The 26,711-nt window shown below is 30.9% G+C and overlaps 2 protein-coding genes across 6 annotated transcripts in view; both read left to right on the forward strand.

Moving 5' to 3' along the window:
- Window positions 1-24,154, forward strand: part of LOC131847851 (uncharacterized) — a 71,859-nt gene extending 47,705 nt beyond the window's left edge. Inside the window, exon 3 of the mRNA XM_059197530.1 lies at window positions 23,010-24,154. Within this exon, the coding sequence (XP_059053513.1) occupies window positions 23,010-24,154 (1,145 nt within the window). The remainder of the gene's footprint in view (window positions 1-23,009) is intronic.
- LOC131847728 (putative polypeptide N-acetylgalactosaminyltransferase 9) overlaps window positions 854-26,711 on the forward strand; it is a 157,061-nt gene continuing 131,203 nt past the window's right edge. For all 5 annotated transcript variants that reach the window (XM_059197369.1, XM_059197392.1, XM_059197398.1 and 2 more), the window contains exon 1: window positions 854-1,073. The gene's annotated coding sequence lies outside the window, so the exon portion shown is untranslated. The remainder of the gene's footprint in view (window positions 1,074-26,711) is intronic.

Here is a 26,711-nt window from a genome sequence, read left to right on the forward strand (position 1 = left end):
CAAGTTTACATGTTCAATTCTAAGTTATCCTAAAAATATTATAAATGTGAAATATCTGTCTGACTGTTAGTTAGAAGTGAAAAGCTTCAGTAGTAATGAACTTGAACGGATCATAATGTAATTTGACTTGAAGATAGTTAAACGAGGATGATGGAATTAGGATATCCTGTATATCATAAAAATGCAGACGAAGTCACGGGTAACGACTGTATTAAAATATAATTTCAATATTGTAGTTGATGAACTACCTGATTGACTAAATTTTGCGGTAATATTAAATAAAAGTTTATCAGATCATTATGTATGAAAAAACTAAATGCGGAAGATATGTAACCGCATCGTGATTTTTTTTTCTTCAGTATCTACTTTTAAGAGAAGGGTATTGTTAGAAAAGACCCTATTGTTAGCACTGGTATGTCAAGTTCACCTCCACACAACTTACCCCGGGATACCACCGTCATAAATTCTTGGTGAATTCGTCACGATGGGCTGACTGACCTGACCTTATGCTCATTTTGTTATACTCTACCGTCACCAGCGTATATCATTATTGCAAACGGATGTACAATTCCATTATCATGTATTAAAAATATCTTATTTAATAGCGAATCATCGCTAGTGATTAATTTCTTTTAATTATAACGTAACTAAAAATAATCCAAGTAATTACATAATTGTTGACCAAATCTGTGTAACGTACGAATCATACGGCCATTTGGCGCAAATTTATCAAACGTCGAACGGAAGCTTGGCGATGCGCGCATCTCAAACCGCATCCCGTTTCACTCCGTCCTCCAATCGCCTCCGACCTCCGACCAAGTGGATGGACCTCAGTACATACCGTGCCATACAATACATACCTCGGTACAGTCAGTCTGTCTCTGTATATCCGAACGTACGGACGTACGTCGCTGCGTCGTGGTTACTGCACGCGAGCTTTCGAATTTTACCTTCCTTACCTGTGGATTTTCAGTGACATGTGTTTTTAAAAAATATACGCTACTGTGATTTTATCTTGGATTGGCTCTGTATCTTCGTGGAGTGTATAGTTCCAGGGTAAACACATATTCAAGGTTGGTGTTATGTCTTACGAATAGTAATGTGATTCGATGCATTCGGAATGTCACGGAGCCGGTCTTTATGAAGTTCGCATAAAGTAAAGGATTCTTGCACAGTGGAATCTTAGTACACCTATTGGGTTCATTGACTGAATAACTGGCTTGTTTTTTTTATTAGTTTTTTGTTAGATCGGTGCGTACCGTGGAAGGTGGTTCTTCGTGTGGTCAATCACTGGACTTTACAAGAATAAGAGAGAGAGTCTTGAAGATAATTTTACTACTATGTCTAAATAAATTACCTCACTATTCTTTAATAGTTAAATCGTTATAAATTTATTATGATGTAGAAATAAATAGGGTGATGGTATCTACCATCAGCCTGCATTAAGGCTCATCTACGTACTTTAAATTAAACATAAATATTATTTGATACCTTAAAAAAATAATTTAATGATTGTCATAATTACTGATATCTATTTTTAACTAAGAAAAATTAAGTAGGTATACAACTATAATATATTTTTAGTAAATAAAAAGTATCGTATATATAACCTATATAGTCATAGTCTGATTAATAACATCATAATGTGTCCATGAAGTGTGCGTATTCTAATATCGTCTGCGGTCTCTACATTCTCTGCTCTGCCCCTACTTTCTTCTATATCGTAGAAAGAAAAAGCAATTTGACACCAGCCCTATACCTACTTACATCACTTCCGGCAGCATCACTTTTATTTACCCAATTCATAAAGATATGTATTTGACAAAATCTACTCTTAGTATTCACATTTAAATAATCTGTATGTGTGTATTGCATATATACTATATAGTTATTTTTATGGATGCTGAATATTTATTAATGTGTACCGGTTTTGTTGATGTACGCATTGTATGTGTTGGATACGGTACGTCTTAAAATTAAATGCTGTTTTATATTCATATATTCTTTTAGTGATTGTAAAACCTTCCATTACTTTTGCCGGTTTTCCTCATGTTTAATGAATAAGAATCAAGTAAAAATTAATCTAAATCTAACATATAGTTTAGGTATTATTAGATTATATATGAGTAGTAATCTATATCTATATGAGTAATAATCTTATCTTTTATCTGTGCCATTTATCGTAATGTGTATGGTTATGAAAAATGAAGTAATTGCTTTTCACATAGTATATTATTATTTGTTACAGTTATTTTATTTTTTTATAGGATCGTTTATTTTATCATACTAACAAATATTTGATTAAATTTGTTATACTTAACTAAATATAAGTTATAGTTAAATGCCTATTATTTATTACCTTGTAAGAATATTATTAATGTTGACACTCTATTCATATTGAATGATCATTGTGTATTACCTATGTAATTTATTGTTAGGAAGAGGTCTTTTTCAGGGTATATGATAAATATAAGCAAATGTTACCGAATTATATATTAGATTATTTTTAATTATTATTAAGAGCAATTATATATTAGATTATTTTTATTAAGTAAATAGCAATATAAAATAATAAATAAATAATATGGAAATAGGAAGAACCAATAGATTTTCTCAAATTATCGTCATTAGAAAGAACAAACAGATTCATAAAACTCACCAATTTTTGTCTGGTTCTATAAAAATATACTAAAAAGAGGAATTATCATTTTTCCTAAACAGTAAAAAATATTATTGACATAATACTTAAAAATATTTCAAACAAAATAAAACACTGTGATTTAGGTTAGGAAAAACTAAATAAGATTCGTATATATGCTTAATAAGAAAAATCTTGAAATAGGTAGATAAGGTAATAGAACGTAATAAAAACTGTTATAATAGAATACTTATCTGTTCTGGGTGTGGTATACATATTAAATGTATAATATATGAGAAGAAAAATATATTCGATTAATATTCTTAATAAATTTTATTAAGAATGTATAATATTGTTTGTTTCTGTAAATAGATAAAATTAATAGTATGCCGATAATAGGCATAATGACCCTATAGTTTCAGCGGGAACACAATTTATCTCAAGTCTCTAATAGTTTATTTATGAACTTGCATTCTTGTCTCGGAAATGTTTTGTTTTTGTTTAGTATCGTTAATCTATCACTACGTGTAGTAGGTATCCTCACTTGTCTATAAATATTAGATTATAGACCAGCTAATACCGCATGTTGTGAAACGAGTTGAATAATGCATATAAGTAAGTTCTACATATTATATATATCAGAACAAGTTTTCACCACTTCATACCAACTCTATTAACTTTAATAAGCATATATCTTTTAATCTTACATAACTTCAATGGGCGTACCATTTAGGTTAAATCTAAATAAACTAAGCCTTGCAAAATAAAAGATAGAAAGAATCACACGGGAGTCAGAATTAAGAACTAATTAATTTAATAATGCAACGATATGTACTCAAATTATTGTAGAATCCTATTTAGTAATGAAAGTTTTGCCCTGGATACACTATTCGCTTTATTGTCTCTTAACATGATTATACCTACAAAAAGAAAATTGGAGTCAATAGCTTTATAATCACACTTGTGCAAAGTATGATTATAAAGGTTCGCATTTGCATTGAAAATATAAAAAATTGTTAATATATGGTATTTCTGATTTAACAACGTGCAGGTAGGTTCAACTTACTAAGAGTGGAGTGCACTTACAAATATGTGCTTAGAATATATTAGCAATTTTTATATCCTATTCTATATTTCTAACTGCGAAAATTGTGACGATGGATGAATCGACGTTTGTTACCCGTTCGAACAAAAATCGGTAAGATTCGATCGAAATGTAGTTCGTAGAAAGATCATATTCTAGATTAACATGAACTATGTTTTGTAAGATTTAATGCGCGCAGCGCCGCGTGAACAATTGTATTAATTATTATAACTAATTACTTATTTTAAAACAAGTATTATTAGTACCTAGTACCTAGGCTATGATTGCGTCAAAGTATTGTTTAATGTTATTCTGAATAAATTTAATCAAAGCCTACGCCATAAGCCAAATACTATACTATTAATTTGCGATTTCAAAAGTTGTTAAGGTACAAAATAGCATGATTATAAGTAAACATGAGGATTACTGTTATGTTGTTGATGCGCCTTCATACAATAAGCTACGAGTATATGGAGGTTACCGTCGCCGTGTCAAGGGAATCTTATAACCTATAAGCATTCGAATAACCTTTTAATAAATGTTTATTCTAAAATAACGTAGTTTACATTTGCAGTAAAATTATAGAGAATAGCATACGTGATCGCTGTAAAATATAAATATTGATTAGTAAAAAATAACTAGTATCTATGTAAAATACAATTTATATTTTTTATATAATTAATATGTATAATTATATAAATCAAATTATACATATTTATATCCTTAAGTATATTATATTTTTTATAATCTATATTAATGATCTAGATTCTACAACATTTTTAATAATAACATATGGTAGTCATCTAAATTGGACGAAAATATCTTGAGGCGCTTTAACAGTTCCAACATTATTTTGAATTTTTTTTTCATACTTATCTATGATCAAACCATGGGGTCGGTAAAGTTATAATATAGCTTCCAAATCAAATACCTATGTATTTCACACTAGTCTTTTCCTTTATACAATTATTGTAAATAACCCATAATCTATATAATAATATGTTTTATCTATACACTAATATGTTTTATTCGCTGTGGGTTTATATTGCACTAATACATCTACCGACCCTAATATTAAATTTAGTAAACGACAGCAAAATTTTCTGAAACTCACTCCACTGTGATGACTTAAAGTCATTAGATTAGCAAAGTACGAGGGATGAAAGATTGAAACCAGCATAGTTTCCAACACTCTCCAAAATCTTGGCAGCCTTGAATAGTTTGAAGGCGTTGGTAATTAGAGAGGTGAATCTATACAATGACGCACCAAAACGTGTCAATGGGTTTCCGCCAAAGAGCGTACGCTGTTAAAATTACCAACGTTAGTTGGAAATTCATGACTAGAAAGCAGTAAATTAAATATAAACACGCCATAATACATAGCTATGTGACTACACTCAATAAAAAATATACCTGACTAGTAGAAACACTCTCAGAATTGACATATCACATTACAATTTAAATTGAATTTGAAAAACTTTGCTTATTACAATCTTGGGAGGAACATCTTTATAGAATTAAACTTTGTAGCTGTGTTTGTTTCCTGGGCTTCGTAAGAGGTTAGTTTTCTATATTATATAGAAATTCTATGGAAGAATCTTAACGTACATATTCTTCCATAGAACTTTTCTAAAGTATTTATATTCTTTAGTATTTTTTATATTTACGTATTTTTTTTATTTTTTTATTTTATTATTTATTTAATCCTGTTATTTTGTACCAGAGTCTAATAATACTTATAAAAATTGACGGACATTTTTATAGGTATTATTAGATTTTTCAACTCATAAGAAATTTTTTGTATGTATGCACGTTTACCACATGTCGAAGGAACGAGGAGGCATAACACTATACATGGAGGTATACTATACACACTATAGAACCCTTGCCACTTTTCATAAGTAAAAAGATAACATAAAGAAAAAGATGCACAATTGTTTTTGCGTCGAAAAGTTCTCTTTTTGCGGCCATTACTTGATTCTTAGTCTAAGGCATCATAATTCACAAGTGTAGAATCATCTTAAACAATGAAAGCTTTAATACCACCTCGCCTACGTATATAATTTTGATTCCCTTATTCATACACAAAATGAATAAGGGAATCAAAATTATATACGTACGTCGGTTTCCATATTTCTGTACGTCAGCACCGGTTACGAATTTCGCGTCCCCCCTTTTAGAGAACAAATGTTATGGCAATATTACCTTCCAGATCCAGTGCTTTGAACAATAGTCGTAAATCAACCCCAATTGTAGACGCAAGTCATGTGTTCTAAACCTGCACACTAATATTACTCGTTTTACAAAATGGTCGTTTATTGTTACAGAAAATCGGTCGTTTTCGTTCCCAATGTAATAAACTACTCAATGTGTGTGTTCATACTTTTTAATTTTCTTGACAAAAATTCTTATGAAGTAGTTGGCGTATTGAAAAATAAAAAAAATTAATGGAATACTAATGATATTCATATTGAATAATATCAGCAAACATCGATGTTTTAAGTGTTGACATTGATATTTTTTTAGTAGTAATCATCACTAGTTAAAAAAAATCCCCTCTTCTTTGCAGTCGGTTAAAATACATTCTTAATTTCCACTTTTATAAGTGATTAGACACAGTCAACTTGGTTAACGATAGCGTCATTACCAAATTTGACGTCCACTGTTCCAACTCTATGAAACATTGGCGTATCGAGCGTCACATTGCGGAATATTGTACCCCTAATGAATACGACAGTTTAATTATACTAAGGCATAACTCGGCTTAAGCTCCTTTCAGACACGCTCGATGACAGCTGATTGCTAAACATTTTGATGATATGCATTTCAAAATAATGTTATTTTTGCTTTTCTGCAGGACTGTATTTTAGGGATATCATCTTTAAGACACAGTCCTTTTTTACGTGAATCTCTTTTGATACTTTTTTAAAATTTGTATGTCGGTTATCCTCGCGGTTTCAATCATTAAATTTATATTGAACTACCCATAAAAAATAGTGAGTCTTGGTCATTAATGCAATTAATAGCGTTATTATTATTATATACAATATTTATCATAATAGTAATATTTGTATCTTTAACAGGAATCGTAGAAAGTTTTTAGTCATTATTTAGACAGTGAATTTAGAAAATGCTGTTTTAACAAAGTTAAGAAAAAAGCATGATTGTGTTGACACAAAACTACATTCGTACGTAAATATGAATAAATTAAACTATATAAGTATCATCAAATGCATTTACTACGAGATAACGTTGGTATGAAGTAACAATTCAGACTAATTAGCTTTGAGACGCAACGTGCATTGTACCATAAGCAATTATTCCAATCTTCCGTTTCGTCGCTCGTGGGATTGTGGGAAATTGGATTTGAACTGTTATATATATTTATATAAAAAAGTGTATATTCAATGCAATCTTTAATGACTTCGTATGGAGTCCCAGTTTGTGTTGAGTTCTTACTATTTGCGTTATGGTTTATTGTCGCTTGTGTTAAGTTGATAATTTTAAAAACAATAAATATTGAATTGTGCACTAATTCCTAAATAAATTAAATTTTGTTTATTTGTTATTTAAATAAGTATAAATAAAAATAATATACATATATATGTGATATCATGAGACAGATTAATAATTATACCCCTCAATACAAATTGTATATTAATATAAATAGATGTATTGTTATAATAAAGAATTCGTTGGCAATTAAATTGATAATAACGTCACGTGTCGAAAACCGAATAAATCGATTTATTTCGGTTGCGACGCACAATAGTGCGATTTTATATGGACATTATGTATTATTAGTATTGTAAATAGTCGAAACGTTTATATTTTATTACAAACTATTATCCGGGACTTTGTCTATGCAAACATAGGTTCCCATCTGAATTCCCATACATTCTTTTTCATGTTTAATAGACGGCTTAATCGAACACGGAATCTCTCTGTAGCTATTTTCACAAATTGTTTGTGGTCAAATATAACTTCAGTATGAGTTATATGTAACACTTTTTCAGTGTATTTGTATGCATTTAACGGGTCTTTTTTAGTTTAATAACAGTATTTAATTTTATTGCTAATTTTGTCAACAGTGGTGTCAGCTTTAGTGACCTTAGAATTTAAATACTATTTATTATATCATGTCACTCGGAACTTATATTCAGGTATTTGTAAGTTACGAAATTGCATCCTATGGGTTAGATTCTTATGTTCGTTATTTTTTTAAATCTAATTATACGCCGTTTTGTAACTAAATAAACAACAGGAACATAAATGTATTTAGGTATTATGTACACATAAGAACATCCGTAAAATACGTAAAAACTAATCTCGCAAGTTTCAAACAAACCATTATACCTACATCATCAACGTGATTATTTCGTCACAAAATATTGTGGCTTTAACCAAGCGTAGTTATTAACGTTTGACGGCCTTTGTAGTTTTACCGTCATCCTAACGCAAAATATGGCGCCATTTATTTAAGAAACATACATAACTATTTAAAAATATTAGAATCAAATGTTTTATAATTTTAAACATATAGTTTTTTTCTATGAGGTAATATTTATAATTAAACAATTTGGTGTTGGTATTAAAATATTCACAAAAATGTACTTAGTCGAAATGAGAGCCTGGTTCTTTGAAGATGGTTAAGATAATTTCATATGACCTTTTTATGGAAATTAAGTTTTTAAATTTTCTTTTTATAACTGGAGGTTTTTAATGAATTTAATAGCGGATATCCTAATGTAGATAATTATATAAAATTAATATCTATAAATGGATTAATAGGTCTGTTGTTGTTTATCAGAAAATAAGCGGTGAAGAATCTACAATCACTCGTTATCATCGGTTTGTGATAACACAACATATTTTGTTAATCAGTTGTCGGGCATGTTACGTTTTAGTTATTGCATTTCTAGTTATAATTCTATAAGGAGGCAGATATATTGTTACAATAACCTTAGTATTTACAATAATTTACGTAACAATATAATGTTACATTCATATATTTATAAACATTATCTTATATTGGAAATCAGGTTCAGAGATAATTTGTCTTTACTATAGGATGATCTAGGTTCTATTTAGGCTTGTTGAATTCTTTTTAAATAGTTCTAGTCTCATTTGTAATATAGAAAGTTTATGAGTAATGATTATTATTTTTTAAATTATAGAAAACAATAATTATGCCAATAGCCCGGTAAAATAATATAGTTGTACTTTCATGACAACTGTCATGAGTTGCATTTCGTTACGGTGACGTTCTTTGATATTTATTAATCAATAGTGGCCTTCAAAGAGATTATTATTATAACAACTTCTAATTGTTTAACTATTATACTTGTAGCTATAATATTAAAAAATAGGAAGTAACTCACAATATAAAGTTATTTATTTTTCAAAATCTTGTCTATATTACAATAAAGCGTCGTCAAACCTTGACTTGAGATTGTACCCAGTTGTACGCAAATTGGCGTTCATTACGCGGAGAGAACCATTACCCAAAATATTTGGCGTCCAATTACGCAAATGGAATGGAAAATGCATTTTTGAACCGGATTCCCGGAAGCGTGCACGTAACAGACTAATAGAGTAGGGTAAATGCTACAATTTCTGTCGTGGTATTGTCGTCGCGAGGATGTAATCGCAACAAACATTTCCGATAAAGATTAAATGCTGTGTTGCGTAAATAAATTGCCCTCATGTCTAGTCCACTGATAGCCGCTTGTATTTTCTACCCTATTTGTCCTCGATTATGTATTCATTCTAAATTTACATATACATGTATATCCACGTAACGATAAAGATATTTAAATAGAAAAAGTAACGTTATGCACATTAGGAACCTTAATCTATTTGTTTTCCTTAGAGACCAAAGACTTTGTAGATTTTACAGTGCTCCTAAATTTATATACTTACTAAAATTTCAAATTGCCGTTCATTATATTACAATTTTATGATAAATACTTACATAAATCTAAAATAGCAATAAAGTTAAGCCATATAATTAAATGTAATAAAAACAAATGTAAAAGTAAAACAATTAATTAATCAGTTTGTTTTAGTAATTATTTTATGAGATGTAGTATTAATAAGTATATTACAACAAAACACGTTTGAAACAATATTATTACAGGGTAATATTTTAAAACTCACATACGGGTTCAACAAATTGTAATAGTGGTATTTAAAATTTAAGTATTAGATAAATTCCCGACCTTATTAGCGAGGAACGCTAGCTATGACTATTCCAACAAAAACTTTGTCGTAAAAGAAGCCGTAAACGTACCGCGTAATGGCGTTCGTGTGTTTTATGTACACCCCATAAATATATTTTAGTCCCCTTGTTAAGTACTAATGAACATGAATGACATAAAATATTAGCTAAATGCCCCGCTTTGAAATTTTTAAGTTATTTTTAGGTGAGCTTCAAAAGTACTTTTTGAAGTCTTTTTGTTGTAGTAATAAGAAAGAAGACTAGGTAAACGGAGAAAATATATTAAATAATAGAGAACTGACAATTAGGAACAGAAAGAATGAATTGAATTATCAAAAACAAGAATGTAATATAAAAGAACTATAAATTTAAATACAAATTTAGAATATAAAATACATATCTGATTAGCCAGTTACAACACTCCCCCTTAATCAGAAATGATCAAAAAAACAATAATAAAAAGGAATTACAAAAATAAATATTTTGCCAACCCTATACCTACCATGCGTTTCTTAAAAAACATCAGCAGGCATACCACTGCTTTTGAAATATTCTAAAAATGAAATTTTATTTACTACTACTACACATCTTGTCTATAAAGTGAAATTTTTATTACATATAACAAAAAAATATTATATATAACATCACCAAAAAAAAAAAGTCCAACTATCTAAAGAAAGAATTATGAAATAGTATCAGAAAAAACAAAGTATTATGCAAATACAAAAAATATAGCATCAAAAAGAAAAACATTATATTTTTCAGATGTATAACTAACTTGTATCTTTAACCTTTTATCTTTTAATATACCTATGTATATGTGACAGTAAGTGAAGATCATTACATTAATTTTAAAAGTATAAATCTAATTTAGTAGAGTTTACAGTATACTGCAGGCCTTGCTGACATTAAAACTTACTGAGACAAAATCTGTAACCTGTATAGGACATTCTATCACATCCATACCTCTTGATGAATTATAACTGGGACGTGGATACCACCAGCACAACCATATATTGCTCTATCAGGTACAACCACAATTAATACCCACAGGGACGCAGATAATACCAGCACAACCACATGTTACACTATCAGGTACACCCACAATTAATACCCACAGGGATGTGGATAATACCAGCACAATCATATATTGCGCCATCAGGAACAACCACAATTAGTTCCCAAAAATCCTCAAGCACTAGTCACAACTCTTCATCTTCTTACCGTCAAAGGTCGGGACGACAGTCATCTTCAAGATACCATCAATTAATTCCCTTTTAATAATAAAATACCTTATCCATAAGACAGATTCCAAAAGTGAGACTTCATAGGAGTATATGACAGGTAACGGAATCTTTAATAATTTTGTCAATATCAGCTAAGTTTTGTAAAGTCCACATAAAGCCATTTATATATTCCTCTACATTTTTTAAAATGAATCTTCGCTCTAATGCCAATGTTAATATGTCCTATTCCTCTTCATCCATCTTCAAAAGGCATCATGTAATCATCAACGATGTCCATTTTTCGTGGACTACTGCTTCACCGACTACCGTGAGGCATATCTTCACGAGTGCCTTTCTGTTATTCCTTGCCTTCTGATCCGCGCCGTAAGCGCATATTCGTGACCACAGATCCTAGAATTGGGCATTTTAAATATCCACGAAGGATACCCTTATTTACTAGTAAAAGACAACGACGGAATTGATGAGGAATTCGACTTACTATGTAAATTTTTTTTTCTCCGTTTGCTTTCATGTGACATTTTTGACAGAAAATATTTTTTCTTATTAACACAAAAATATTCACAATAAACCGTCTTCTTCAACGAATTTAATTTAAAATCTATAATGTGTTAAGCTCGTGCTGATAACGTGTTGTAGTAATAAGAAAGAAGACTAGGTAAACGGAGAAAATATATTAATAATAGAGAACTGACAATTAGGAACAGAAAGAATGAATTGAATTATCAAAAACAAGAATGTAATATAAAAGAACTATAAATTTAAATACAAATTTAGAATATAAAATACATATCTGATTAGCCAGTTACAACACTTTTTAACTATTTTTACTAAGTGTATACTTAGTAAAAGCGATACAATTGCGATAATTAACGGAAATATAAATATATTATTATTTACTACGATACTCGTTAGAATCACGCAACATACCAAAACAAATGCAACAGGTTGCTACAGAACAGCGCCTTAAATACCAATTTTTCTATCTATTAATGCTATCACTGTACATAAATACAATCTATATATATAAAGGTATAAAACTGCTTAGAGTAGTCAACCTGTAGCATTAAATAAAAATATTTTAGTCATTGACTAAAAAATGAAAATATACTCGTATTTTATCAAACGTAGTAATGTTCGCATGACACATTATACTCAATTGAAAATGTATACTATTTAATTAAATCAATAGGTTAGCTCAATGAAAAAGCGTGTGAATAGAGTTCGTTGAACGCGTAATATCGACTGTTGCGAACACTTTATATCGGCTAATTGAATGCTCAAATGCTACTGCTATCATACTACTATAAACATTTTGAATTTCCATGAAAACTCAACATACTTCTGCAATTATTATATAAAAGCTTTGTACAATCTATTTTAGGCGTTAGGCGTTTTTATTACATGATGCTTTCATGTAGAACGTTTTAAGTCAAAAAGATTTCTAGTACTAATAAACACAATTTCTCTGATTCATAATATTTTTAGATGTCGTCTACATATTTTTTATTTTGCATTATATATTTGTAGTATTCTTTTCATGTATACAACATGCTTTTCTTAAATTTTCATTTTTTAAGATTTTTATTTTGCCAAATAATTCACCTAAAACTAACCATAAAGATACATATATAAAGTTCATTATTTAATATCGTAAGCGTACTTTTAGACTTAATTAGTAATTGCATCTGCCTGCTGGTTCCTTGAACCATATTTTACTGCAAAAGGAATGATGCACACGCATCCATTACAGGCTCGAGAGATTGTAATCAAGGTATTAGTCGGCGAGTAAGAAATGAGTACTTTGCCAAGACTTGCGTAGGACTGGTTTCGTGGCCGTTACCATGCGTCAGTGCGTTTGATTTCGCTATGCCCATAACTGGTGCTCGCACCTTGAATTTGCTCGTAAGTGTATTATCGATAGGTGTTGCTTGGTAGCAGTCAGGTGTAAGCATGATGTGGACTGGGTGTCACCAGAGGCCATTCGTCGGTCAAGTGTACCTACTTGTTTAGTCATTTGAAGTAGTTTGTGTTTATATATGCGTGTCGCTATGTAAATGCTATCTCATATTTTAGTGACGTGATTGCGTGTACTTTTCTCATTTATAATAATTATACGAAATTTTATAATTGATTATTAAGCAATTTGTGTTGATTGTTCATCTGTAATCTGCCAGTTTTGAAATAATGTGAATGTCGAAAATTTCATACTTAGGAAATCGTAAGAGCCGATTAGGGCGATAGTGTATTTTATCTTAGTGATAAATAAAACCATCTCTACTTGGACCTAATAGTAATAGTTTGACGTTTTATTCTATTAGAACTGGTCGTGCCCAACAGTGGGATGTTAATAAGTTGCTATATTATGACGACGACCCGACGAAATGTGGGCATGTCCAATATTACATACTTTCACCACAAAGTTGACATTCTCGTTTTGCAAATTTTTATATCATATTTTCTCGAATTCTGAAGCATATTTCGATGACTTTTTCAATTGAAAGAGTTTGATTTCATGCGATATTTATGAATATTATTAACATAACTTTATATCATACTAAGTAGGCGAAAAATCTGGATAAAACGATATAGAATTTGAGTACGACAGCGTAGGTTTAGGTTATATATATTAGGATTGTATAAATATATATCTAGGTAAGCTGATATACTGAAATACGGTAAAAGTTTTTATAAATGTGAAATAAAAAATGGTTTACAACTATTTTTATTTCATTAATAAGTTATTAATGAACTGGTTTTTCTAACCAAATCCATATGTGGGTATATGGTTAGAAAATCCGGTTTTGAAGCTTGTATTTTGCCTACGGCTTATGATAGAACCGTATTGCCACATCCGTACTAATACCTAAATAGGTAACGGGTTTTTGATGATCGTGTGAAAGTATAATGTTTGACATTGATTTCTGTGCGCATCTAATATATACATCTATACTAATAATATGAATATAAAAGAAAGACAGTTTTGTTTGAATTGGATAAAAAAATATTTAATAATAATAATTTAATTTTTAATAGACAACTACGTTATTTCCTTTGGAATGTAGCAGTGACGGATTGCTAGTCTCGTTATGTAATATGAATCTTTAACAAACGTCTTCAAAAGACATTCTTAATTCAGGGCCTTTTTTATGTATCGCAGTCGACAGTTCGCTCTATGAATTTTCGAATTAATTACTTTTATGTTTATTAAATTATTTTGTAAATAGAACATCAACGTACTCTATAGATTGAATGTCATAAGATAATTCTTGCTCATCCCCAAAGTCGGATAATTATCTACTACCGTATAACACGGTAATTAGACATTAATCAGATCTCTGGTTTACATTAAACTGAATAAGTATCCCCGATCAGACGGTGATTGAAATATGAAATTGTATATATATTGTTATTATAACAAACAAATGAAAGTTCATACTATGTTCTCACCATTGATTAAAATATAAAGATTCAGTTGAATTCAGAACATTTTTTAACATTTGAAATTCAAAACTGTTAATAAAATATTATGTTTGTACATTATACATATTTATTTTATACAAAATGATAAATTAAATCGTTTTTGTACTGAATTAGTCCTTATTGGATTATTGGTTTTTTATGGTTTGCCTTTTGAATTTTATTATCTATTTCTCATAATAGAAGCATTTGTGATAAGGGCCAATTAGTGTGGTATTAAAGAAATGTGAACAATATATATGTATATCTATCTATAAATAATGTGTAGTGAGAGACTCTTGAATAGCAATATCTATAATGCTATGTAAAACTTGTTAATATATCGAAATTTATAATTAATTTGCTCATTTGAAAATTCGTATGGAGAGTAGAACGTATTGGTTCGCATGAGTAAATCCACGATGTACTAGTGATGTACATATTTGTAAATAAATTTATATAAAATATTTAAGTATATAATATAATTTGTGGAAATAATAATTTAAATAAATCAAAGCAATGCTTTGTGCATAGTACCATATCGCTATTTTACCTGACCGTCAACCATTTTCGGACGGAGGGACGACTGATAGATTTGTTAGTAGGAAAGGACTACGACAGATAGCTTAGTCGTCAATGTAAATAGCATAAATTACTTGCTTGTTCGTCATTAAAATTACATAAAAATAAAGGCTGAATACCATGATTATATTATCATGAATTCCCTTATTGTAAATGTACCATTCAATATACCTGATTGATCTATTCACGTGAGCCGATCTTAAACCAAACAGTAATTTGCATACAGAAGACGTGTTTTAGAACACCCTTATGCGGTTGGTTGAATGCGAAATTAGGAGCCAGATACGCTTGTTAGCGCGGCCTATTGAATATAGTGACATCATGATTGCAAATCCAGTCCATTAGAACAATCATAACAGTCCATTCAATGATAAAACATTATACATGTTTAGTGAGTTACATGTGCACGTTGTCACTCCATCAATTTGTATTAAACGGATTATTAGGATAGTTTTTTATTGGGGGGTTTGAGCTATTGTCATGTGCACTGTTGGGATTTTTAGCACTACGACCTACATAGAACTATTGCTATCTAGTGCTGGTCCTTTTTCAGAGTTCTCTACCTAGACCTTTCTGGGACAAGAATTGAAGGATATTCTTGGGAGGGATGGTTTTTATCTCCTCAGGTTAGAGTGTAAACTTTCCAAAGAAGCTATTATTTATGGATGAGTGGCCAACAACAGGATTGTTACAATATTCCATATTTTAATAAATGATTGAGAAAATAATGCTTCTGTCCGCCCTTGATGACAGAATAAATATAAATCCAGTTCAAGTTAATTAACCTGATGCGGCATATTCTTAGGAATTAATCCCATCTAACTATTTCCAGAGAGGACTGCGTAATCGACCTAAAGGTACATTGCAAAGGGGACGCTAGCCGCTATTATGGTAATTCCCTCACTCTCATAATAACCCATTATCACATTGCTGAGAATCGGATTTCCTCATAAGAGAATGATTTAATCAAAAAAATATTTAATTTGTTTTGTGGGTTTTATATTGACTTTTACATCCGTACAGGTATTTATGCTTCGTTCCTTTCGTTTGCATCATATCCTGGAGGTATGTAGTGGTGACACATGGTAGAGATTTCATAACCTAGTTATTGCCTTTCAGATGCAATGCGAAGTTCAAATTCAACTTACACTAAAAATCTTTGTCTATTTTTATTTCAGAATTATTATTGCATTTGGAAATGACAGAAATAAACTATATTAATCCACAAGTTGGTAGCAAGTACATTTGATAATGCCTCTGTTTTCTATGATTATAACCCTTAGTGTATACCAATTATTATACATTGTATTGTTATGCCGTCTACACGGAAACTGATACGCGTTATTAATTAGTTGAAGGTGTTCTGTGAAATGTGGAACGAAGCGAAACGATAAGACGATACCCTTATTCGTGAAAATTACGTATAAATGACGTCATATAACTGTGATATGCTTCAGTTGGGTGTATCGATAGAATTTAATTTTAGTGGTTTCACTAAGAGTTTGTAATTGCTTTTACAATATTTAAGTATTACTTAAAAGTAGTCGCAAGTTTGTCACACGTGGTGTTGTTAATGTTATATTTTCGTAATAAATTATTATTGTCACTTAATACAATTAAATCATGTTATGAAAAAAATACACATATATTTGAGAAACTGTTATATTTATAATATTCACAATTTTCTGTTTTTTTTTTATATATATAAATGATACGTACGTACGATTACCTACTTGATTAAGTTTTATAATTGTTTATCGAACTAAACAAATACTGAATTAAATCAAATGCATGTCGAGATTTTTATATTATTTCATTATACTTTACTTACAGTAAAAGACTTAATAAATAGCTCTTACTTGATCCATGTTATTTAATTTTTACATATCAATGACAAGATATTTCATATTTCAAACAGATTCGACTATATTACGATATTGTCATACGTCGTAAAGATTGTATATTCTTGTACATACGATATTCATGTTATACGTTATACGTAAAGATTGTATAAATGGTTATACATTTCATATCACCCAAAGCTATATAACAAAGTTGTAAAACGAAGCAATTTCGATTAAATTCAAATTCACAGTTTCAGCACCGTTATCGTTTCCATATGTTGAATACAGGGTTCTTATCAAGTACCTATGTACATGTTTTCGATTACAACGCTTATTTCAATCGCTATGATTCAAAGCGAAGCGTAAAACAACCGCCATACTATTAAACTGTAGCATTCACAATACAGTTTTGTGTACGTGATGGCATGGTAACTGATTTCAGAGTAGCTACGGTTCTAATAGAAATTGAAGTATTAGAGAATTTATATAAATTGTATTTCAGATAAAACAAATCAATAATCACACAATAAATAGCTTGAATTTAAATATATCTAGAAAGTTAATATTAATGGTTTATGAATAATTAATTTAAGAATATTCTAGATTTTTTTTAAATTTCTGATTAATATATAATATTCAGATATAAATAATAGATTCGAAATTACTACTATAAATCATGAAAATTTTACAATATTCAATTTTTTATTTTAGTTAACTCTACTAAGATTCAGTAAACTTACAAATTCATAACGGTGTTGGAATAAAAAAATAACAGTTATAGTTGAATGATCTCATTGAATATGTATAACCATGTAGACTTGTTTATAAGTTTATTTTAATTGTAGGTGTATTAGAACAATAATGTGAAAATCTTAAATAGTAAACTGCTTTAATATTATTTTAGCATTAGAATGTTAAATAACAGTTATAATAACCCATCTTGCATTATAGCAGGTTACCCTCATACTTACTTAGTAGTAGGTATTATTTATATGTTTTTGTTATTGTTTCAGGTAAAGGATTTTCTCTTAACGCTAGTAATTATAGAAAATATGAAGATACGACTGTTTTGAGATGAACTTCTGTAAGTTTAGTTTTTATTGAGGTATCTTCAAATGAACTGCGAATTTGATTTTCAACACGTAAAACAAAAATTTAATAATACTATCTATTAACATTTCGCTCATAATAGTGGTAGAACTGACCTACTGTGACCATCTACGGAAGTACAAAGCCATATGTGGGTACGTCTGTTACACCAATTTTAGCTTGCCTTCTGTGTTTCGGTTGAAGATTAAATATTACGGAGGCCTAACAGTTTAGTCCACCGGAATTATATCGTGATGATTATATGATCGCTGTTTGTGTATATAGGCGACGATAGCCACTTACCATCAGGTGGCGGTGAAGACGACGACCCCGACCACACCGTTCAGCGCAATCAACCGATCTCTCCGGATAGCGCAGGCGTCACATGATGACGTGATATCCGTGATGATATTTATGTATACCAGTGGTCGCCTAGTGGTCGAAATTAGCCCATAATAAAAAGTACAAAAAGATCTTTTTTATTTGAACCAACAACAATATATAAAAAAACATATATTCGTATGTATATCAAATAAAAAGTTGTTGTGGGTAATGTTTTTAAATGATTTAATTTTTTTTATGCCATTTAAAAAAAAATTGCATCTGCACACCCCTATTATATATACAAGTGTGAGAAATTTCATAATCCTCCGGCTGCGCAATTTTCGTAAAAAGGATACAAACTTTTTGCTTCACGTATTAATATATCGATTAACAAACTTGCCACTTACCATCGAGAATGCTACCAGCTTTTGTTTGCCATTCCGGTTAAATAACTTACTGTAGTTAAGGAAATCAAACTATTATAAGTTATAAATAAGTCTCCAAAATTACCGTGAGTCGAAACTTCAACCAATTGCCAACTAAAGATCAGACTGAACTCCCTCGTTTCATTAAAATATAGACCTTTAGAGAATTCCCCAAATTACGCGTGTCCCTTCTATCTACAAGTAACATATTTGTTGGTTTAAGTATGAAATTACTATTCGGGGTATCGGATGCCTGAAGGATTTGACTGTTACGGTTAATTGAAAGCATTAGGTGCCTCCATCACTAGAGATTATCTACTTACGATTTAAACAAACGTATGTGTGACTTTAATGGAAGGAACGGGAAAATGAATACTTAAGAGATTTAGTTGAGATTATTTAGAAGGATTGTTTAGGTGTTTCATTAGTTAGGGTTATGTATAAAAATATTTTTTTTAGAACTTATAATGTAATGATGTCAGCGTTTGTACCAGTGGAATATAATATATAATAAGAATAATAATATACTTAATATAATAATTATAATTTCAGGATAATTCACACAGCGCCATCTAGACCTAGCTAGTTAAGCTAGCTAAAGCTTGTGTTATGAGTACTAGATAACTGATACAAATACATCGATATTTTTTTCTAAATACATACATTACATAGTAAACACCCAGACCGACACAAGCAATCGTACTCATGAATATTTGTGCCGTACGAGGAATCGAACCCGCGACCATCGGAAGTAAGGCAGTGTATTAAACCACTAGACCACCGAGGCCATCTTAATAAAAAAGATAATAGGATGAGAATAAAGTCAGGTCTAATTAGCTGACCATTACAAAGTTTTCAGGGGCAACTGAGACTACTTTACATGATACAGTTTTGGCAGTGGAGCCACTATTTTCCATTATTATGAGAATGTTTCCTCCTGATATATTATAAAGATGTATCCCAAAAAAGTTAATCGTTGTATAATTAAGAAATAAACTTTAATTGAGGACGTTATAACGATGGCAGTGAAAGGTAAATGAACGCGGTGTAAATTTCATTAGTACATTGCAAAATATAGATATCAGATTATTAAATAGGAAATTACTTGTAGGTAGTGGATGTTGTTGATTAACACTAATGAATATTTGATATCTATAACCGCATACTGGACGTGCATGAAACTAATAAATTCAAACTTAGTATTTTAATAATAGAATAAGGAAGAATGTTTAAATTTTATACAATACCGCACTTTAGAGAAAGTCTAGAATTTCTTTTCGGATTTTAGTACTAAAACAGAAATTAAGAGTCTCCCTGTGATGCAAGTAATGTAACAGCATGAAAGAAACAGGTATGTGACAGAGACCTATGGAACTCTATTCGTTTTCCTATCTATCATAACTAATCTAATTATAAAGTAATCTAAGATAACTATCGTAACTTGACGTTAGGATAGTTCGTAATATTGTTTAATTCTAGTAAATTATTAGGCATCTTATAGATTCTGAAAAGTGACGGGCGATAAAGTTTTTCTTATCTTTGCTTTTGAGGGTGTACAGACTGAACGAATAAAAATACCTCATGTAATTTCATATGCAGCTGTTGTGTTTATATGGTTCATTTTATTCTGTTAGATCAACCTGGTCATTCTTCGACTTCTGGTATCTATACGTTTTAACTTCTATAACTTACTCGTATATATCTGTTTTGTTATCTATTTTATTTTAATTTAATTCACAAAATATACCTCAGTGATAATCAGACACTTTCACTCTTACATATAAATAATAAGAATATATTACATTATTCAAATATAATATACTTCCAAAGCACTAGCGATGGGAAATCGTAAGATTATGATAATGACAATGTCAGTAGGATAAGATTACTGTATAAATCCACTCGGAATGGGATTGGGTAAGCATCGAATCTCGGAGATAATAAAACATGATCGTGTTAAGCCTTCACGAAAGCTGTTGTCGATAAATTCGGAACATACGTGATATTTGATTAATTCTATGAAATAATAATATAATTCATGAAATATATTGTTTTCAGGGTTTTAGATTTATTTCAATATCGTATATTCATAATGTTAATCATATCCGGATCTATCTGTGTCTTTTAGTACTTAGGTTGTGGTCCATTGTTTTAACTGTTTATGTGTCTGACAAAGTCCAAATATCTTTGCAAATTTTCACATTATAAATTAAATATATTATTAATAGAAAAGTATTATGATATACAAAGTGGTTTAAAAATACATATAGTAGTAATTTTTTAATTAAGAGATTAGGAAATAAGTCAGTGTACTATCTGGTAGGTAGTGATTGTAATCGTCGCCTTTGGAAATATGCAAATATAATACCTGATGCGAAGTGAACCATAAACATCACATTACTACGATTAGAGTATCAATCCTAAGTACACTTGATAGTGTACTATTTACTTTAATTTCTGTTAAAATATTACCTACTAAATTATCTACTTCATTGCATCGTTTCAACTTTAACATGTGCGATATATGTATAAAATTTTGTTATTTTATACGTATTTATATGTCAACTCACATAAACAAAGGCAAGCCGACTTTTTATATATAATTATGTAGTGCACAGCACAAATAGTTATTAGACAATTAGGGACGAAAGCGTCTATAATTGTAAATTATAAGTTTCTACGATTATAATTAAGCATCCATTCACTATTTCGTCATGAATAGTCATTAAGAATACTTGTTAAACTCGCCTCTGCTCATTGAAGAAGACACATTATGCAACTATTCCCTATGCAAATTCCCAAACGCAAGATTGTACAATGATAATTTTAGAATGGATTTTACTTATACTAGCAACTCAGGTCGGCTTGCGCGAGATCTGCGATTTAGAATACATAGATCTCTAATATATTTTAAAGTAAAATATTGCCCACATTGTTCTTTAATAATCAATCTAGGTATGTATACCTGACAAAAAATTACAAACAAAAATAGAACCTATTAATAATTAATGCTGCCTGCGACTTAGTACGCCTGTATATTTGTAAATCGCATCGCAATCGAACTATAAGAATAACTAACACTCACTCAACCAATTTTTGTTAATACAAATGTAGGTGGAATATTAAAAATACTCAGTATATTAATTACTCAGTTTTTTTACCCTATATGTTAAGCCATATTTCATCCTAAATCCTCCACCCGTATTTACATGAAATCTTATCAAACAAACAGACAGTTTGCCTCGTCACGATTTTATTATATGTAAAGAAGATAAAGATAAGGCAACCAGCTGCCTTAAGAAGAGCACACAGTAACCCTTACTATCCTAATGATAAGGGTGTGGTATTTGAATAGTACAATGACTTTAAATATTAAAATTATGTTGTTCGATATCTTGATATACATATATAGCCGTTATTCTTCGTAAGGACTCGATCTTGTATATCTATCCAATACATCTGAATTTATCCTTATTGTATTGTTGGCATTAAAATTACAGTAATTATCCTCTCAAGTGCCCTCCTCTCGTGATACGGAATTGTTATTATAATGGACCAGGTATTACCTATAATTTCATTTCAGGTCATATGATAATTTTACACAATCTAATTAGGGATAACAATACCTAACGGTGCACGCGAACGCGGCAGCGGCAACGGACGCGTTTAGCCCGTTCTAGTGGTTCTATTGTCTTTAAAATTATTTAAAACGTTGATTTATTAATTTAAAGTTATCAGAATGATCCTTTAATCGAGACATTATAACCTACAATTAAATATTCATTTTGTAGTGCAGTTTGAATCCGGTAAACATTTTAAATAACATTTAATTGTGTAACTAAGAAGTGACGGCAACTGTTTGAGTGTCTTCAATGGGTACAAAGGTCAGTTGTAAACTGGATGTGAATCATATTAACTATTGAACAAAGTGGCAGTTAACCGGTTCTACGCAGCTATATGGTAGTTAATTTCAAAAATTGACTGTATGAAACGTTGGCCTAGTGGTTATTCTCAGTAATTATTTGTGGACGGATGTGCGATCAAACCCTGACCACAACATTTTTTTTTTTTTTTTTTATGATCACGTAATATATTTTGAGCAATATTATCATACAACATGCAGTGTGCCGGCTGTTTGAGGGCAATTAAGGACCGAAAATATTTATTGTGTGAGGGATGCAATCAGTTTTATGATCTGGACTGTGCAAATGTATCCGAACAGCGTTTTTATAATACATTAGTTGATGAACATAGGAGAAATTGGAGATGTGTATTATGTGTAAGTAAGAAGCCCAAGAGCGATAACACTAATACACCAGCTCGTGCTGCTTTTCAAGCAGTCACAACTCAACGAGGAGGATCTGTGAGGAGTCCGCTTCATTTTGATGTTTCTATGTCGGAGCAACCATCTATTATGGATATTCATAATGATACAGCTCAAAATGAAACTGTGGAAATGTCAGACATGCAGTCATTGGCCTTAGAAATGCGGCTATTTAGAACTGAGATGATAGAAGAGATGCGAGCTACTAGAGCACAGATGGCGGTGTTAAATGAAACTTTGGCTAAAATATCGAGCAGAGTCATTAAATGTGAAGAGCGTATGGATAAGCTCCAGGAGCGTCTGAGTGGTATGGAACATAGTATAGAAAATGGTGCAACGGAGGGCAATAACAAGTCACTTGAGGCGTCTATGACAGAGTTGAGATTGGAACTGAACGACCGAGATCAGGAGTTGCTATTAAATGATGTAGAGATTGCATGCATTCCGGAACAGAAAGTTGAGAGCCTTCCTCATATTGTCACTACTCTAGCAAATAAATTGGGAGTTCAATTGACAGATCAAGATGTAGTAAGTGCCACACGCGTAGGATATGTATCATCGTCCTCTCAAGTAGGTGAGCACAGGCCGCGTCCCATAGTGGTGCGTTTGTCTCGGCGCATCGTTCGAGATCGGTTATTGCAAGCTGCGCGTGTACGAAGGGGTGCCACTACTGAGGGCTTGGATATACCCGAACCATCCCGGCGGTTTTATGTTAATGAGAGATTAACCAAAAACAATAGACTGCTGTTCCGTCGAGCACGCGATCTGGGCAACCAGATGAACTGGAGATACGTGTGGACAAGGGACGGCAGGATATATGTGCGCAAGTTCCAAAATAAAGATGCTCCACGGTTTCGCATAAGGACAGAAGATGACATTGCACGGATTTTTGGTCAGGATGTTGTTTGTCCCTCAGCATAATTATTAACATCTATGTAGCTTCTTTTCCAGTAATTATGTATGGTACTGATTATAAACCATATTTAAAGTTATATTTTTGTATGTACTTTTTCTTTCAGTTTTGTTCTAAATGATTTCATCTAAGCATTATAGTAATTGTTTTAATTTATATACCTAATGAATTTTTTGCAATAATATTTATTCTTTTACCTTTCTTTTTGATAAACCTTTATTATTTTGTTTGTATGTCAACATCCTCTAAATCATATGTATGTTTTACTGTTTTGTATATGTACTTTTTCAGTAAGTTTTGTACTCTTTTATTTGGTCTAATTATCAAATCCATTGATTTAATTTTTGCCCTTAATGAATTTTTCTATGTTATATTACCTAAATTACCAAGTTACTATTTTTATTATCATCTAAACTCTATAACAAAAAGTACCAATCCTCTTAGAGTAATTGTTGATAGATTAAATATTTTATTTAGCTTCATAATTGTTTTTGGTGGTTCTATGTATATATGTTCTGAGCATAAATGTTTGAGATGTGTATTATGTGCCCCAGGGTTTCAATTCAAATCGAGTGTACATTTTGATTCTCTAATCATAATAGATTTATTTACTGTCTTATATCTACAGTACATTTGGATTATGTATGTTTACTTATATAATGTGTACTTTCTAATATTATTCATTATTTTATTTAGCCTTGGGATCAATTCATGTAGCCTGATATTTTTATTATATTATATTAGCTTTCAATTCTAAAACAAAATATCTTAAGTTAGGTCTTTATAATGCTGGATCTCTAAACACGGGTCACGATGATTTTCTGATAGCGATGAATCGATTTGAACCTGACATAATAGCTATAAATGAAACGTGGTTGCCGGAAGGACAAGAGGCACGTGCGCCAGTAGCACCCGGCTATCGACTGCGCAACAAACCGCGCCCAAGACACATTTGTGGTGGTAGAGGTGGTGGTGTTGCGTTCTACTTTAAAAGAGATATACGAGTACGCTTCTTGAACCATCCCGAAAATAACGTCGAACAAATGTGGCTATCGATACGAGTAAATGGTCATCGCATAATCATAGGAACAGCATACAGACCACAGTGGCTGAAAATAGATACATTCATTGATGCGTTAACTGAATCTGTTTCCCACTTTTCTAACTTCAAGTACATGGTTTTGCTGGGAGATTTCAATGTAAATGTGCTGGATAAATCTAGTATTGGCTTCGTGAAAATTGATCAATTTCTGAGGTATCTTAATTTGGAACAGGTAGTAAAAGACCCTACGCACACTTCGGTGAGTTCTGAAACACTTATCGATCTTGTGTGTACTAATTGTAAAATTCGTGACGTAACTGTGGACAATATTACCGGATCCCTGGGTCATTCAATGGTAAATATTAGTTTAAATTTAAAGAAAACGAAAGTACTGCCAAGTTTTGTTACATATAGACCTATGAACAAAATAAATATTGATCAATTTAACAGGGATCTTATAGTACTGAATTGGGAATCAGTATCAAAAATGTCATCAGTTAATTCCATGGTAGATAAATTCAACTTCTTATTGTTGTCTCTATTTGATCAACATGCGCCATTGGTTACAACGAAATTTAAACACGCTACACCACTACCATGGATTACTGATGTGATTAAATTAATGATTCAACTGCGTAATAAAGCTCATAATAAATATCGCAAATCAGGATCTGAAACGCATAAGAATTATTACAAAGAACTGAAGAAATTAGTCTCAAAAAGTATCGAAAGTGAGAAACGAGCCTATTACAATCATTTTGTTAATTTGAATGTTAATAGTGGTAAAAAATTTTGGAAAAATATAAAAGAGAAAATTATTACTGATTCAGATAAAAATGAATGCCTATCAAATAAGTTTAAGGACCCTAATTTAATTAATAACCACTTTTTAGATGTGCCTGGTCCTAATTCTGTTCCCATATCTAATTTGTCATATTTTGAAAATTTTAGGTACACGTCAAATTCATTTATTTTGCGCCCTGTAAGTGAAAACGACGTGGTTAGGTACATAAACACAGTTAAGTCTAATTGTATAGGCAGCGATGGTATAACTCGAGACATGATTTTGTTTACTCTCCCACATACCCTACCTATTATTACTGCCATAGTTAATGAATCAATTTTAAAAGGCATAGTTCCCGATCAATGGAAGATAGCACTAATTACACCCATATCCAAGGTTACCCAACCAAATGATTTAAAGGATCTCAGACCTATAAATATTTTACCGTTTTTGTCCAAGATCTTAGAAAAAGCCGTAAATGAACAGTTACTTGAATATGTTGAGGCGAGCAACATACTTCCAAGTTTACAGTCGGGTTTCCGGAAGGGACGTGGTACTATAACAGCATTATTGGATGTTACTGACAATTTATTAATTGAGCAGGATGGAGGAAGAGGCTCATTACTGACCCTTCTGGATTTCTCTCGTGCATTTGAAAGTTTAAATATTCCTTTACTTCTCTCGAAAATGTCTTATTATGGATTTGAGTCACAAACAGTGCTTTGGTTTCATAGTTATT

The sequence above is a fragment of the Achroia grisella genome, unplaced genomic scaffold (assembly GCF_030625045.1).
Source record: "Achroia grisella isolate CSIRO2021 unplaced genomic scaffold, CSIRO_AGI_Agris_v1 utg109, whole genome shotgun sequence".
In the NCBI taxonomy this organism is placed as follows: Eukaryota; Metazoa; Arthropoda; class Insecta; order Lepidoptera; family Pyralidae; genus Achroia; species Achroia grisella.